The following is a 14,700-nucleotide window of genomic DNA, read 5'->3' on the forward strand; positions in this document are numbered from 1 at the left end:
TAGTAATGAATATTATGAAGTTTTGTAAAAGAAACAAAAACGATTACGTCTATCAGTAGCGCAGCTAATTGAAAGCAAAAACAAACAATACCATTAACCATCAACGCAATTAGGCTGGCTCCGTTTTATCTTTTTTTCTGATAAATAGTTAACTTCTTGTGAATGGTAAATAGATAATTGGTCAAGTTAAGGACAGTAAATGAAATGTAAAGGAAAAGATATGAAAGGGAAGAGGTGTGGCTAGAAAAATTAAAGTGAAGTGAAGGGAATTATCTGCACATTTAATAAAATCGGGCCAGGCTATCAGTACCGACACACAGGCTAAAGAACAGGCACAAACACTTATTGGGAATATTTTTTAGCCTGTGGACAAAAAAACCAAATGTATTAAAAAAGGAAGGGAGATCTAAGTTGGGCTTGCATTTTTAACACAGTTAAAAAGATTTTAGATAGTTGGCTTTAAATATGAGCACAACTTTAATAGTTTAGAAATGACGAATTACTTGAAAAAGATTTTTGGGACATACTGTAAATGAACATACTTGTAAAAGCTTTTTTAGGAGCACAGTTTTATCAGTTAAGAATTGACTTTATACTTGCAAAAACTTTTTTTGCACAACTTAACAAGTTAAGAATCGACGTATTAACTAAAAAGCTTTTATTTTTGGGCACATATTTACTAGTTAAGAATTGACAAAATACTTGAAAGATCTTTATAGGGAAAACTTTACAATTTACAAATTTACAAAATCTTTTTGACACAACTTAACTAATTAAAATTTGACTTAAGACTTGCAAAAACATTTTTAGCACAACTTTATAAGTTAAGAAATTACAAAATACTTGTAAAAAATCTTTTTTTTGCAATTTTTTGCAAAGATGAAAAGACATTGACTGTTTACAAATTAAAACTATATATTTTTTTTCACAATGCTATAATTTTATTTATAGTTGCTATATAATTGGTAGCTAACCATACACTTGCTAGGTTGTCTTCAAATATACTGACCATTAATTGTAACACATTTAAAAAGTAAACTCTGAGAAGATTTTGACGGAGGGTAGGAGGGGAGGGAGGATAGAACTCAGTTATAATTATATGGTGTAAAGATGAGTGAATGATCAGTAGAAAAACTGAAATAAAGAGATAAATCCTTACAAATAAAGAAGGGGGGTGTAGACAATGGATTGTAAGTAGGGGGAACAAACATGATGTTACATGAGTATATAATTCTACATATCATATCAGATCCCCTCTGATTTAGGGGGAGAGAATTTGAAATGTGGGTAAATAAAGCAATGGTTTACATTGAAGTGTAGGGGTGGTTGTGCGCGCTTTAAACCGCAAAAGTCTCATCAACCGAAAAATTGTGATTGTCATAAGTTTTGCCATATGATGAAAATAACATCAGCAAATTTTTGCAACGTTCATTTTATGGTGTTCATCTTTTTTTTCTAGGACAAATTTCAAGTTTTAACAAAATTTGATTTTGTCAGTAAGTTCTATTATAAATAAATCTAAATTATTTGGATATCAAATATTCTTGACAAAGTCATACAGTAACTTAAAAAATTTACTAAATCAAAAAAAATTATTTGCTTAAAATTAAATAAGCTATGAAAAGAAACTGTCATTTGAAGGGTCTATTGACAATAACTGCCTGGGCCACCCTATACCTCAGTTGGAACACAGTAATAGTGTCTGACTGATTATGACGTAACAAAAAAAATTAGCCAATGAGAGGCCGTTATTGACCAATGGTAAAATTTATAGTGGCCTCTCATTGGCTAATTTTTTTTGTTACGTCATAATCAGTGAGACACTATTACTGTGTTCCCTCAGTTGACAAAATTTTCATTCAGTCAACTAATACTTCCTCAGCCACGTTCAGCCGCAGCCACTTTAAGTCACTATTAGTCTATTCTGAGCGACTGAAGGTTTGGCTGCTGAGAGCTGATTCTTACTATTAATCATTTAATCTAGATTCAAAATTTAATTCAAGCAAAACATTTTCTCTACTCACACTGTTTAGTACTTTACTGTTTTTTTTATTTAGGCTTCATAGTTATTGTTCCATTTATTATAAACTTTATTGTTAACTAGTTGCTTCACCACTAGTTTCTAGGGGAGGGTAGGAGATATAAGGAAAATAGCCTAAAACCACCCCAAGATATTCAAGGAGTTCCCCTGAAAATGTAACCTATTTAGACCAGCAATTTTTGAGATCTTTAGCCTCGGACAAAATACTACTTTTTATATGGATTATTAAAACTAAAAGTTTTACTTTGTTATTTATTCTGAAGAACAAACTTAACATATAATTGTAGTTCAGATAAATATTGCACTTGACACACAAATAAATTAAAATAAATAAATAAATTACAACATGAAAAATTATGATTTTAACGCCTATTATGCAAAATTCCAATGAAATGAAAAATTTTCTATAAAAAAATCTTCTGTCCATGAATTTGATAATGAGGCGTGAAAATCTAGAAATTATTTTTCAGTATGGCTTCGAAACCGATTAATATATATCCGCTGGATTAGAACCGTATCTAAGCTATACTGGAAGAATATGTATGGCATCGTATTACAGAAAATTTTCCACGAATATTAAAATAAATATATTCAAATTATTGTTAGTCCGGGCCTTCAGACCCTCAGGATTAACAAAACCAGTTATACAATTCTAATTTTTCATTTTAATATCCGAGGAAAGTTGTCTATAATAAGATGAGATTAATAACTATTATAACATTTTATATTTAGTAGAAACAATCAAATCATATTTATGTCTATGGGTGAGGAATAAAAATATTTTATAGTTTTGATTGTTATGAGAGGGGTAAAATTAGATTTGATTGCTTGAATACAATATAAATGTTTTTTTTTCTTTCTTCAAATTGTTTTTTTTCTCTTCTTTTAACTGATACCTAAAAAAATACTATTTATGCTTCTTAAAATATTAATAAATCTAGTCTCCTCACCCCTTTCACAGGGGAGGGGGGGTGAGGTCAGGCAAAAAGCCTAAAACCACCCTAATACACTTATAAGCTTCTTAGAAAAGTACAATCCATTCGGTCCATTCGTATATATAAAGATATAAAAAGGTTATTTTTATTGAAAATATCTGTCCAAATAGTTAAATAGCCGCAAAATGTCCCCCCCTATTATTCAAAAAAATGTTGTAACTTATAATTTTAAACTTTTCAGCTATTATTTTATCAACATAAAGTTTTTTTTTTTTTTTTTGGGGGGGGGGATATACATGGTCTAGAGATTAATTAGAAGGATTGTGGTGTTAGTTCCTTAACGACAAAATTAAACAAAACAAGAATTGGATCTCACTGAATGTTAAAAAAAAACACAAAAGAATTATTTTTAAATTTGAAAACAATAATGGTTTAATTATGCGCTTAGAGATAATAAACTATTTTTTTTCTTTGATTGCCCAGAACTTTAGATTACATAAATAAAAGAATAATGTCAATGATAATCGATTTTGAAAAAGATTAGCAAATTATTTTCCCATTGAAAACGGTCCAAACATTTTGCTTTTGAAATAGTTGATGATCATTCTAGGTTACAAGAGCTCTGCAGTGTTCGAATCCCACCAATACGCGTAAAAACACGCTTTTTAAAGTTGAAAATGAGAAGGGAGGGGGACTTCTGTGATCAACTGGACGTTCAAGGATAATTACCGAAATTTCTCAAGTTATGCTATCATCAAATGTTGAATATTTTTAGGAAGGGAGGGGACATTGGGGTGTTTATTACACAAGCCACCAAAGCTTTAAAATAACGTTATCTTATTCGTTGGCTCAACAACTTTGGGGGCTCATATTGAATTTCAGATTGGTTGGTTCATTAAGTTGAGTGTCCAAATGTTTCAACTACAAATTGTAATATACAGAAGGGGTAAATTTGTCTATTATCATTGGGGATATACATAAATTTATCTGGTAATGTCCTATCCCTTTAGATCCCTGAATACTTTACCTATTTTCCAAAAGCGTAGAAAACTTTGTTGTCACAATGATAGACATGGCAGGTACCAGATTCATTGGCTCCCCTCCGTCCAGCTGCCAACATTCTGTGCTTGTAATCCTGATACAATAATTGTTATTCATCGAATCGTATTACAAACAGCTTTCCGTGGATATTGAAACGTAAACAAAACTGGTATTAATTTTATTATTTTCATTTTGATATTTGTGGAAAGTTGTCTGTACTGCGATGCTGTACTTGATTTTTCAGAAAGTGCCATGAGATCATTTTAATACCATAAAAAGGCTTCTTTGAAAACCACATACCAATCGGTCGATTAGTATGAGAGATATTTTCCTCTAAGCGAACAAAACTTATTAATTTCTATTTTAAATTGTTTTATGTTACATGCGTAGTTAAGTGCCAGAATTATACAAAGAAACCTAAGCATGCTCTGTGAAAATATGAATATAATACACCAGATTAATAACTCATAGGACAGATGACAAACGTGGGGCCAAACCTTTATAGTAGGCTTCATGGCACTAATATTTGATTGCATGATATTTGTCTGAAAGTCAAATACAGCAGCAGTAGTTACCACTTATAGCGTCTTTAGTCATGACATGGTTTGAACCTAGTTTTAACCCCATCACCTCTTGACTAGTCGAAAATTTCATAGTTATAGAGTAGATACGCTCAAAAAAAACTAGTATACAAACCTTTGAAAGGTATCTGTTTTCCATAATAGTTCGGATAATTCTAAAATATATAAAAAGATATTAGTTTCAAAACACGGAGACCAAAAAATAATAAATTTAACCGATGATTTTTCCTTAGCAACTAACACAAAAAATGAAATTTTATATTACTTAGTTTATAATCACAAAAATAATAATTTTTATAAGGCTTGAAGATAAATATTGCAATATAATAATAAATTTAAATGAACTAGCAATCTTACCACTAATACAAGATCTAAAACAAGTACAATTACGTTCAAATCACACCAGGGTTATTACTTTTGCATACAGAGCTTTATTGTCTGCTACAATTTGTGTTGTTGTCTGCTAGGCAAATAACTTTTTAGTGGCATTCTATGCGCTTGTGCCCAAAGTCTTAAAAATTAGCCAAGGAAATAATTGATGCGTTAGTCATATAACACAAAGTCCAGGGAGCCAAATCATACTAATTTTTTTTGTTAGGCTAGCCTACGAAATGTAATAGGATATAGCCTTCTAAAAATAGGCTGGTGCATTTGGTAGTCAAAAATATGATGCAGGTGGAATTACAATTAAAGGCACTGCGGAAAAGTTTTGCTACTAGGTTTTATAATTACAAATGTTGCTTTATTCGCCATAACTGAAAAGGCCAAAGAAGGCTGGGATTTTTTGTAAAATCTTTGCCAAATGTCATTCAATTTTATGCCAATTATTTTTAACAAAAAAGCTTAAAATTCAAAATCGTAACTTCCTGGAAAAAAGAATGACCACAGCCTTTATTAAAAACGGGTGGGCTTTGGGTCGTTATCATGAAAAAAAGTTTATTTTAGATTTTGTAATTATAATTGTCAGACAGACATCTTGGATATTATGATGTAATGGATTGTTTGGTGGCCCTCTTTTATAAAAGATTTCAGTAACTTTTTTTTATATAATACAATGCCAAATATTTTTCACTTTTTTCTTCAAATTACACTTATGACATGAGCGGCAGTAGAAGTCATTAAAGCATTAAATTCTGAGATTTTAGTGAACAAGATACAAATCCACAATTTAGCAGAAACTTTTTTTTTGAGAATGGCTTCGAATCCAAATATATATACGTTGCCGGTTCAGAGCCTTACTGAAGAAACACGTATCGTATGACGTATCGTACAATTTTTTTATTCAAATATCCGGGGGAAAATGTCTAAAGTACGATGCGATAAGTGACAATTCTAAATAAACTTACATAGAAGCTACATCTCTGTCTTCCGCCTCCAGCCTGAGTGACTTGTCATGGTAGTTACAGATGAGCCTCTGCAGGCAGGAGGATACCTCTCCAGATCTACCCTTGCCTCCACACTCCAGGTAACTGAATATAAGGATATTATTAGTTACAGATGAGTCTCTGCAGGCAGGAGGATACCTCTCCAGATCTACCTTTGCCTCTACACTCCAGTTAACTGAATATAAGGTTAGTATTATTTACAGATGAGTCTCTGCAGGCAGGAGAATACCTCTCCAGATCTACCCTTGCCTCCACACTCCAGATAACTGAATATTAGATTTTTTATGACAGAAGTTTATCTTTTCGTCAAATTTTTGCTCTTTTTTCTACTATCCTTATTTTTTTCCTATGTTATCTGATACTACCATTATTGCTATTTACCTACACTAGCGGCTACGAATTAAAATTGCGGGCACCCTCCCCTAAAATAGTTATAAACCTTCCCAGGATCTATGAGAGGCTACCCTGAAAAGGAGAAACATATCGGTTCGGAGTTTTCGAGATCCTTTGATACAAACAGACAGAAAGACACCCAGTTACTTTATTATAAGGACTAGCGGCTAGGCCCCTAGAGGACTCTGGGGACACTTGAGGAGGGGGAGTTGAATCTCAAAACGCAATTTTTTTATTCAGATTTTTAAAAAAGTAAAAAAAAACATATTTCCATCTTAGCTTTACATATATATAAATACCTAGCAATCATTTCTTTCTGTAGATCAAAATTTTGTTGTGACTGCTGGAATCCATGAAGCTGGAGATAGCTGGAGAGAAGGTTTGCCTGGTACTCCGTGTTTGTCTCGTTCAAGCCTGTAGATCTAAATGAAATAGCATGTTGTAAAGTGCCTAGCGAGACAGATCACTCCACCCCCCTTATTTTAAAATTAATTTAAAATAAGGAGGGGGCGGGTTATTTTTTTTTTCCCTGTTCCGAATATGACCTAATCTAACCTATGGTAAACATAAGCAACGAAAATAAAAAAAGGGGGTGGGGGGAGGGGATCGCTAAGCACCTTGATGGTAAACCACCTAAAGCATTATAGATATTTTTTTGCAATTTTGCGAAAATGGTAGAAAAATGGTAGAGGAAATTTGCCGGTAGTGCTTTATTATTGGCGACGGATGAATCTATGCAAATACAATTTAAATATCCTCACCTCTTTTTCCTACCAATAGTTGTGGTAACAGGCAATGTCAGGGCGGCCAAACCAAGCAGACCAAGGGCGGGAATAGCCAGAGCGGGCAGCAGGGCGGCAAGGTTGAGTCCTCCACCATCAGCCGCGGTTGTTGCGCCATAGGAAACGCCGCCGCCGCTGCTAACAGGAGCACCGTAGCTGCTTGCAGGTGCACCATAACTACTGGAAGGAGCTCCGTAGCCGCTGGAGGGGGCACCATAGCCACTTCCGCCGCCGCCACCGCCGAAACCACCGGAAGGAGCGCCGTAGCCGCTGGATGGGGCACCATAACCTAAATCATAGTTTTTTATACTAAATTCTTAACATAATTTGAAAATACTATTAGACTATTTAATTTTATAACATGCTTTACTAAGCTACTTAGCTGAATTTAATTAAATAAATCATAATTTTTTAGAATGTTAATACATTACCTATAGATGATAAATAAAAGGCATGTAAACACTAAATGTTTAAAATTATAATTTTTTATTTTGTTAAATCTAAATGTGAAACTAGTGGCTGCGCCCCTTGCATTTAGTGGCAATATAATAGAAGGTGTAGCCTAAACTAATACTTAAATATCTAAAAAAGATAGCCCTAAATAAACTATGTAAAGCTTTCCCAACATTTAGAGCTTAATCGGTTCAATTGTTACTGAAATCATAAAATATAGACATAAATCCCGACTATATAATTAATAGGATGTATAATTATATGTGATATTATATTTTTTTTATGTAATGACTAGGTGATTTATTAGTTTTAGGTACTACATTATAATCTTCTAATCTAAAACTAATTGTAAAATCTAATATTAATTTTTAAAAATGCTTAAACAAATTTAAGAAAAAAAAAATGTTTATTCTTTTTAATTATTAATAAATGGAAGTCATGCAAAACTTGGTGTTGTTAGTGAATCCAGCACCATAACCAAATATTTATCTTGTGTGTGTGCTACCTCCTCCGCCTCCGCCAAATCCACCGCCGCCAGTGCTTCCTCCGCCACCGTATCCGCCGCCTCCACCGCCTCCTCCGCCTCCTCCGCCACTATATCCTCCACCACCTCCACTGCTGTGTCCACCTCCACCTCCTCCGCCGCTATATCCACCTCCACCACCGCCTGTGCTTCCTCCTCCGTATCCGCCGCCTCCACCTGTGCTTCCGCCACTGTAACCCCCCCCACCAGAGCTGCCACCTCCACCACTGTATCCTCCACCACCGGAGCTTCCGCCACCGTGTCCACCTCCGCCGCCGCCTCCACTATATCCTCCACCACCACTATTACCTCCTCCTCCGCCTCCGCTGTAGCCTCCGCCACCTCCGCCTCCACCGCTGCTGTAGCCACCCCCTCCGCCTCCTCCACCACCACCGCTATATCCCCCTCCTCCACCGCCTCCAAATCCTCCCCCTCCCCCAACGCCATACGAGTCAATGGCTCCTCCACCCCCGTATGAATCTACACCTCCGCCGTAGTCAGCATAATCATAACCGCCACCTCCACCGCCTCCTGTAGGGCCTCCATATCCTGTGCCTGCAGACACAGCTGGAGCTGGTCCAGAGTAACCACTGGATGCGCCCCCTCCCCCACCCCCACCACCATGCCCGTGACCATGCCCACCTAAAGGCATAAAATTCATCAAAACTTAGAAAAAAACTTTTGATTTTCTTTTCAAACATTAAACACACAAAACACATGCACCTTATCATTAAAGATATTCAATGTTAATATATACATCAATATTTTCATTTTATAATACAGAAATAAATTTTCACCAAAAATAATTAAAAAGTTTATTACTATCATAGTGATGCCAGTAAAATCCTAGTAATGATTATGCAAATGTTTTTCTACCATTTTTTTACTCTAATGACTTTATTTTTCCTTTTTTCAAATTCTTAAAAATATTCTGCACTTTCAACTGTAAGATTTTAATTGCATCTCTAATTATGATAGTATGATTATGTTATTTATTTTGTGATGAATTTAATTTAATTTAGTTTACAGATATTAGGTCGGATTGCTTAAATGATGAACAATTATTAGAGTTTTTTTTATATACATATCTGTATTCTGATACATTTAGAATTCATGGTAACGATTATGTACAATAATATTGGAGAATCTTTTGAAATTAAACATTAAAAAGTAAAATGGCAAAATACACTTCCAGTATGTCTTAGAATCAAATTAATTTCTGCAAGATCAAAACCAGTTCTTAGCCATACTAAAATATCACGTAGGATCTTTTCGGTTATTTGCCCGGATCTTCTACCTATCGGGGCTAACAAAACTGTAATTTTTCATTTTTATTTTCGTGGAAAAATGTCTATAATACGATGTATTTATACCTCCATCAGCCCACACAGCTGAGCTCAAGCAGAGCAAAGTAACCGCAGCTGAAAGACCATTCATCTGAAATCTGGAAGCACATTACTAAATCAACAGTAACCAATTAATTTCAGGGATCTAAAGGGATAAGACAATGGCTAATAATTTAATGTACAATGTACCCCAATGGATAATACACGAAATTACTCCATCTGCAGATTAAAATTAGTGGAGACAAATGTAATAAACTGCCCAATGCCCCCTCCTTCCCTGGTCTAATTTTCATTTTTCATCAAAGTGAAATAAGGGTTATAGAAGTTCTTTTCACTTTTAATTTTTGTTCATACGTACTTTTTTGTCTTTAAAGTTTTGTGTAAAAATGGGTTGGCTTTGCTGAACTGTGAAAAAAGCCGCCATTCATAAATAAAATAATGGCCAGCAAAATGGTTTTTATTATTGCTTAGATATTTCACCAGTTCGTCATGTACTCTAATAAAGTGAACCTTACAGGTGGCTAGAATAACGATACAACACGCCACCCTCTTTACCACATTCCCTTCCTTCCTACTTAATATAAAGAACTGACCAATAAATAACAGGGAAAATAGCAACCTAAATTGACGACAATTTTTCCTATGTCAAAGTATCTACGTATATCAAAGTGTGTTAAAAAAAACAATCGCTTCACTTTTTTTAATATAAACCCTGCAGTTTTGGTCAAAAACTAACAAAAAATGACCCAAATGAGAAAATACTATTGAATTTTGATTTCTTTGTACATCCATAGCTAGGAAAATCAAGACTAAAAAATGATAAAAGCCAGGTATTTAGACAGCAAAACTATCTCACTCAAAAATAAATTTAATTATGTGAAGTTTTGACTAAAAAACACTAGAAAATCATATTAAAAACAGTCCTAAAAGTAAATTACGTATTTTGAGAACAGAGCAAATGAAAATAAGTAAAAAAGTTGTCTGGTTGCCTTATTACTTATGTTCCTGGCATCGATTATCTACAAAAATCGATGTCCTACATAGGCTGCTGGCGGCCAAACGGCTGAACCTATACATTATCTTAAGATAAAATTTTAACCAACATAAGAAGGAATACAAATAATCTAGAATATACGTTACTCAATAACGCACAGTTATCTTGCAGCTCAAATAAATGCTCGAAAAAGAATTGTCTCTTGAGCCAAGCTTTCCCTGTGCTTCATTTTATCTTGGTTATTCAAGTTTTTTTTGTAGGGTTCCTAATGCAGTTAATAACGATGTGCGGGAATAACATGTTCGTTTAGCCGTTTGGAAGTTAGTAGCCTTTTAAGTTCATAGATTTTTGGTGATAGTTGTTCCTCGGAACATTTCCCCATGAAGTAGATCACTAGATCCTAATACTTAAATACAGGGAGTAACTTAAATATGCTTCTTGGCAAGAAAAAAATAAACAAAAAGAATACATAAACATTTTATAGTAATGAACCAATTTAGATAATTGAAATGGAATTTAAAATTAATAGTAGGCCTTCACTTTTATTTGTTTGATTAAAAATTATGGAATATAAAGACTTAAAATTCAGGAATCTGAAGGTATAAGACTATGGCCAAAAAATGATGGACATTTCCAATGATGATGCACAAAATTACTCCTTCTGTAGATTAGAATTACTGGACACTCAACTTAATGAACCAATGAATCAAAATTTAATAAAAGTCTCAAAAATTAATAGGACAACAAATAAGCAAACGTTATTATTAACCTTTATGGATAAGTGTAATAAACAGCCCAGTGTCCCCTACCTCCTTGAATATAAAGACTTAGAAAGTAAGGTTAAAACTTAAGAATATAAATATTTTTGAATATTTTTAGAAAAAGTTTTTAAGATTTACACATACAATAAACATTTTTATCAACATAAAAAACTTTGAAGAACTTCTTTTCCTTCACAAATATTTTGTACAAGATTATTTAACATCTATTTATAAAAATCTTTATATTTCATTTTTTTTTTGCATGTATTAGGTGTCATAAACCATCCACAAGAAATATTGAATTCATACTGCAGAATAGTAATTCACCATTTCCAATGTCAACTTCGCAAATTTTAATTTAAAAGACGGACACTTCTGGTCACTTCTTGCCTGTTACAAAATGGGTGTCTGCCCCTCCCTAAAAAATCTCAGCTCTCCCCCCCCCCCATATGCATGGAATGCAGCCATTAAAAGGGGTAAATTCAGCATACATAGGCTTCATTCATTGGAGGGAGGAATAATTTGATGAAGGTAAGGAGAAAGAAAAGGGCGTTATATTTGACACTAATGGCGTCTATTAAAACTACCCCAAAAACGCTTCTCTACCGTATTTGGTAAGTACACTTTTTTGCACCTCTCATAGGTACCTCCTATATTCTCTCTCTCTCTCTCTCTCTCTCTCTCTCTCTCTCTCTCTCTATCTGTCTCTCTCTCTCTCTCTCTCTCTCTCCTGGTTCACTGCAAACCCAAAAAATAAACCATGTCATGTCATCACTTACTCACACTAACAAACATCAAACAAACACATAAATATACAGATATATATTGGCCAGGGATCTAAAGGGATAAGACAATGACAGATAAACTGATGTTTGTTGTTTGACCTCGATGATGATAAACATAATTACCCCTTCTGAAGGTTCCAGTTAGTAATTAAAACTTTTGGACACTGACCTCAATTAACCAGCCAATGAAAATTTAATAAAAGTCTTACAGTTGTTATGTCAACGAGTAAGAAAACGTTACTTTAAAACTTTGGGGATAAGAAAAAATAGACAGCTTAATACCCCCCCCCCCCTCCCTTCCTGTATACTGGCAGTGAAATAAATACGTAATCACAAATTGTAAGAAAGAAAAAAATAACATGCAACAAACGAGTAGATGCGCTCCTATATTTTTGAGTGTCTTGAGACGAAAGAAATTAGAAAAACATTTCTGGTAACATACTGAAATTATCGATAAACTTTGCATCTAAAAGAGACATTGCCCAAAGATATTTATTTCAGAAGCCTTTCTGATGACAAAATTACAACACATTCTTATGAACAGGGAATAGGGCCTATCAAAGAAGAATTAAAATTGTTTTGCTTCTACCTTCTACCCGCCCCGCAAAAATAGTACCTTTTAAAAATGTAATAAAAAAATATTTTATATCTATTTAAAAAAAAATGTACATATTAAGCAACTTTGACTTTAGACTGCTTGGTTTGAAAAATTCAATTTTGCATCCTTTTTTATTCTTGTTGTAGTATTTTTTCTATCAAATTGCCACTCTCATGTATGCATGGATAAATAATGATTAGAAGAAATATGTTTTCAAGTATTTGTATTTAAACTGTACATAATAAAGATACTCTGTTATAGCTTTTTGCACATGAAAAAAAACATAGATAAAACTATACTTCAATTGTGCGAAGCACAATAAATGATACAAATGAACAATAACTCATACAGATCATCATGATGGAACTAAATATTATTGAATACAGGATAAGGATATACCTACGTTTTAAAGTTTTCATTATAGAGAATTGGCTTTCTTATAGTATTGTGCCTAATCATCCACAATTCCTCTTTCCAAAACTTATAATGTCAGGTTAAGAGTTAAGACTCTAAGGGGCTAGGTTTCGCTTCGGGTACTAGACCTCTCTCCACGCACCTTGGAACATACATACAATACTTATGATTGCGGTGTAAAGCGTCCATTTACCCATCAGACAACCAACTCTCTGAGATACACGACCTTTGTCTGAAAAGTCCCAACTGTGCATGGTAGTGAGTTGCGCCTGTTTTGGGCCAAGGAATTCCCTCCACTCTAACTATTTACGTCGCGCATCTGACATAGTAGCAGTGGGAACCATTTTTAACGTCTTTAGTTATGACGCGGTGTCGGACCGAGATTCGAACCTATCACCTTCACGACGACGAGCGGATGCGCTATGTGTTACTGTTGAGCCACGGTCGCGGGTTATAATGTCAGATTAATTAATAATTATATACATATTGAAAAATATTTGTGCAAATCTATAATACAAAGTAGCTTGATGTCTGTCTGTCCGTCCGTCCGTCCGTCTGAAGCTTAAGATCTCGGTAACCACTGAACCGATTGGATTCTACTCTTCAGTGTATATACCTATCGGTCCTGTGGTGGTTTTAAGCTATTTTCTTGGGGGGTGGGACACCCCCAACCCCCCCAAAAATGAAAATCCCCCCCCCCTTTTTTTATAAGATTTCCTTGGTCCTTTTTTTTTTTTGCAGAAGATTACCTTGGTCCTTTTTTTATGCAGAAGATTTCCTTGGTCCTTTTACGAATATCGCCTAAATTATTTTTGATCACCTCTTGGGGCAAAGCCCCTATAGGCTAGGGGCGAAGCCGCTAGTATAGCATAAAATCATGACATATTTAAATTGAAAGTACGGATTTTTGGTAATGTTATAGAGATGCTACGCTTTCTATTGTGCAACGTTCCAAACATAGTTTCTGTTAAACACTACGTCATACTTGAGACATTAAAAATGTTACCTCCTGCTGATATAAGTCTGACATGCGACAATAATAGTGAGAGTAAAGGAAATGCCTTGGCCCATAAACAGTCGCAACTCATTATCATATTAACGAGCACAGTTAAAAATTTCAGAGAAAGGTCGTTCAACCAAAGTGTTGGTTGTATCAATTGGATGCTACTCAATCAATACAGCGGGCGTTAGATTATCGCATCCTATTACAATCGAATGATGCTCAGGCTTTTCTAGATAATGAAATGAAATGAAATCGAACGAGAATTCTGCCCCTACCAGGTAAAAAACTGTTCCATCTGCTCAATAATTCGTTAAGCCTTCATATCTAGTGTTATAACTATAATTTTAAATCAAAGCTGATATGAGCTTAAATAATTGAATTATTATTACTTGCAACAGATTATCATGAATTCAAATAAAGTGAAACTTGTTGCTGGCTAAAATAACGATCCCTTCCTTCCCCATTAAACTAATTGCCTCCATCCTACTGAATTACGAAATGACTAATTAATGAGGTCCACATTAGCAAGCTAAATTGACGTGTCAATGTATCCGCGTATATTCTATATCCATTGTTATCCTTTTCTTTCATGTGTTTCAAGAATAGTTTTGCAAAACCAACAATAGATTATTTACAGGGTGTGTATAATTAACTGTCAGCTTTTA

The 14,700-nt window shown here is 34.2% G+C and overlaps 1 protein-coding gene across 1 annotated transcript; it reads right to left on the minus strand.

The window, feature by feature from the left end:
- Positions 1–2,290: 2,290 nt before the first annotated feature.
- On the minus strand, positions 2,291–9,630 carry LOC145316292 (uncharacterized). Its single transcript, XM_080156722.1, has 8 exons — positions 9,508–9,630; positions 8,444–8,776; positions 7,138–7,447; positions 6,676–6,798; positions 5,945–6,067; positions 4,714–4,753; positions 4,004–4,111; positions 2,291–2,937 (listed from the first exon to the last, which is right to left on the minus strand). The coding sequence occupies exons 1-7, from the start codon at positions 9,569–9,571 to the stop codon at positions 4,004–4,006; spliced, it is 1,101 nt and encodes a 366-aa protein (XP_080012848.1). The 5' UTR covers positions 9,572–9,630; the 3' UTR covers positions 2,291–2,937.
- Between the last annotated feature and the right edge of the window lie 5,070 nt (positions 9,631–14,700).

The sequence above is a fragment of the Acartia tonsa genome, chromosome 4 (genome assembly GCF_053477335.1).
Source record: "Acartia tonsa isolate MP-2025a chromosome 4, ASM5347733v1, whole genome shotgun sequence".
In the NCBI taxonomy this organism is placed as follows: domain Eukaryota; kingdom Metazoa; phylum Arthropoda; class Copepoda; order Calanoida; family Acartiidae; genus Acartia; species Acartia tonsa.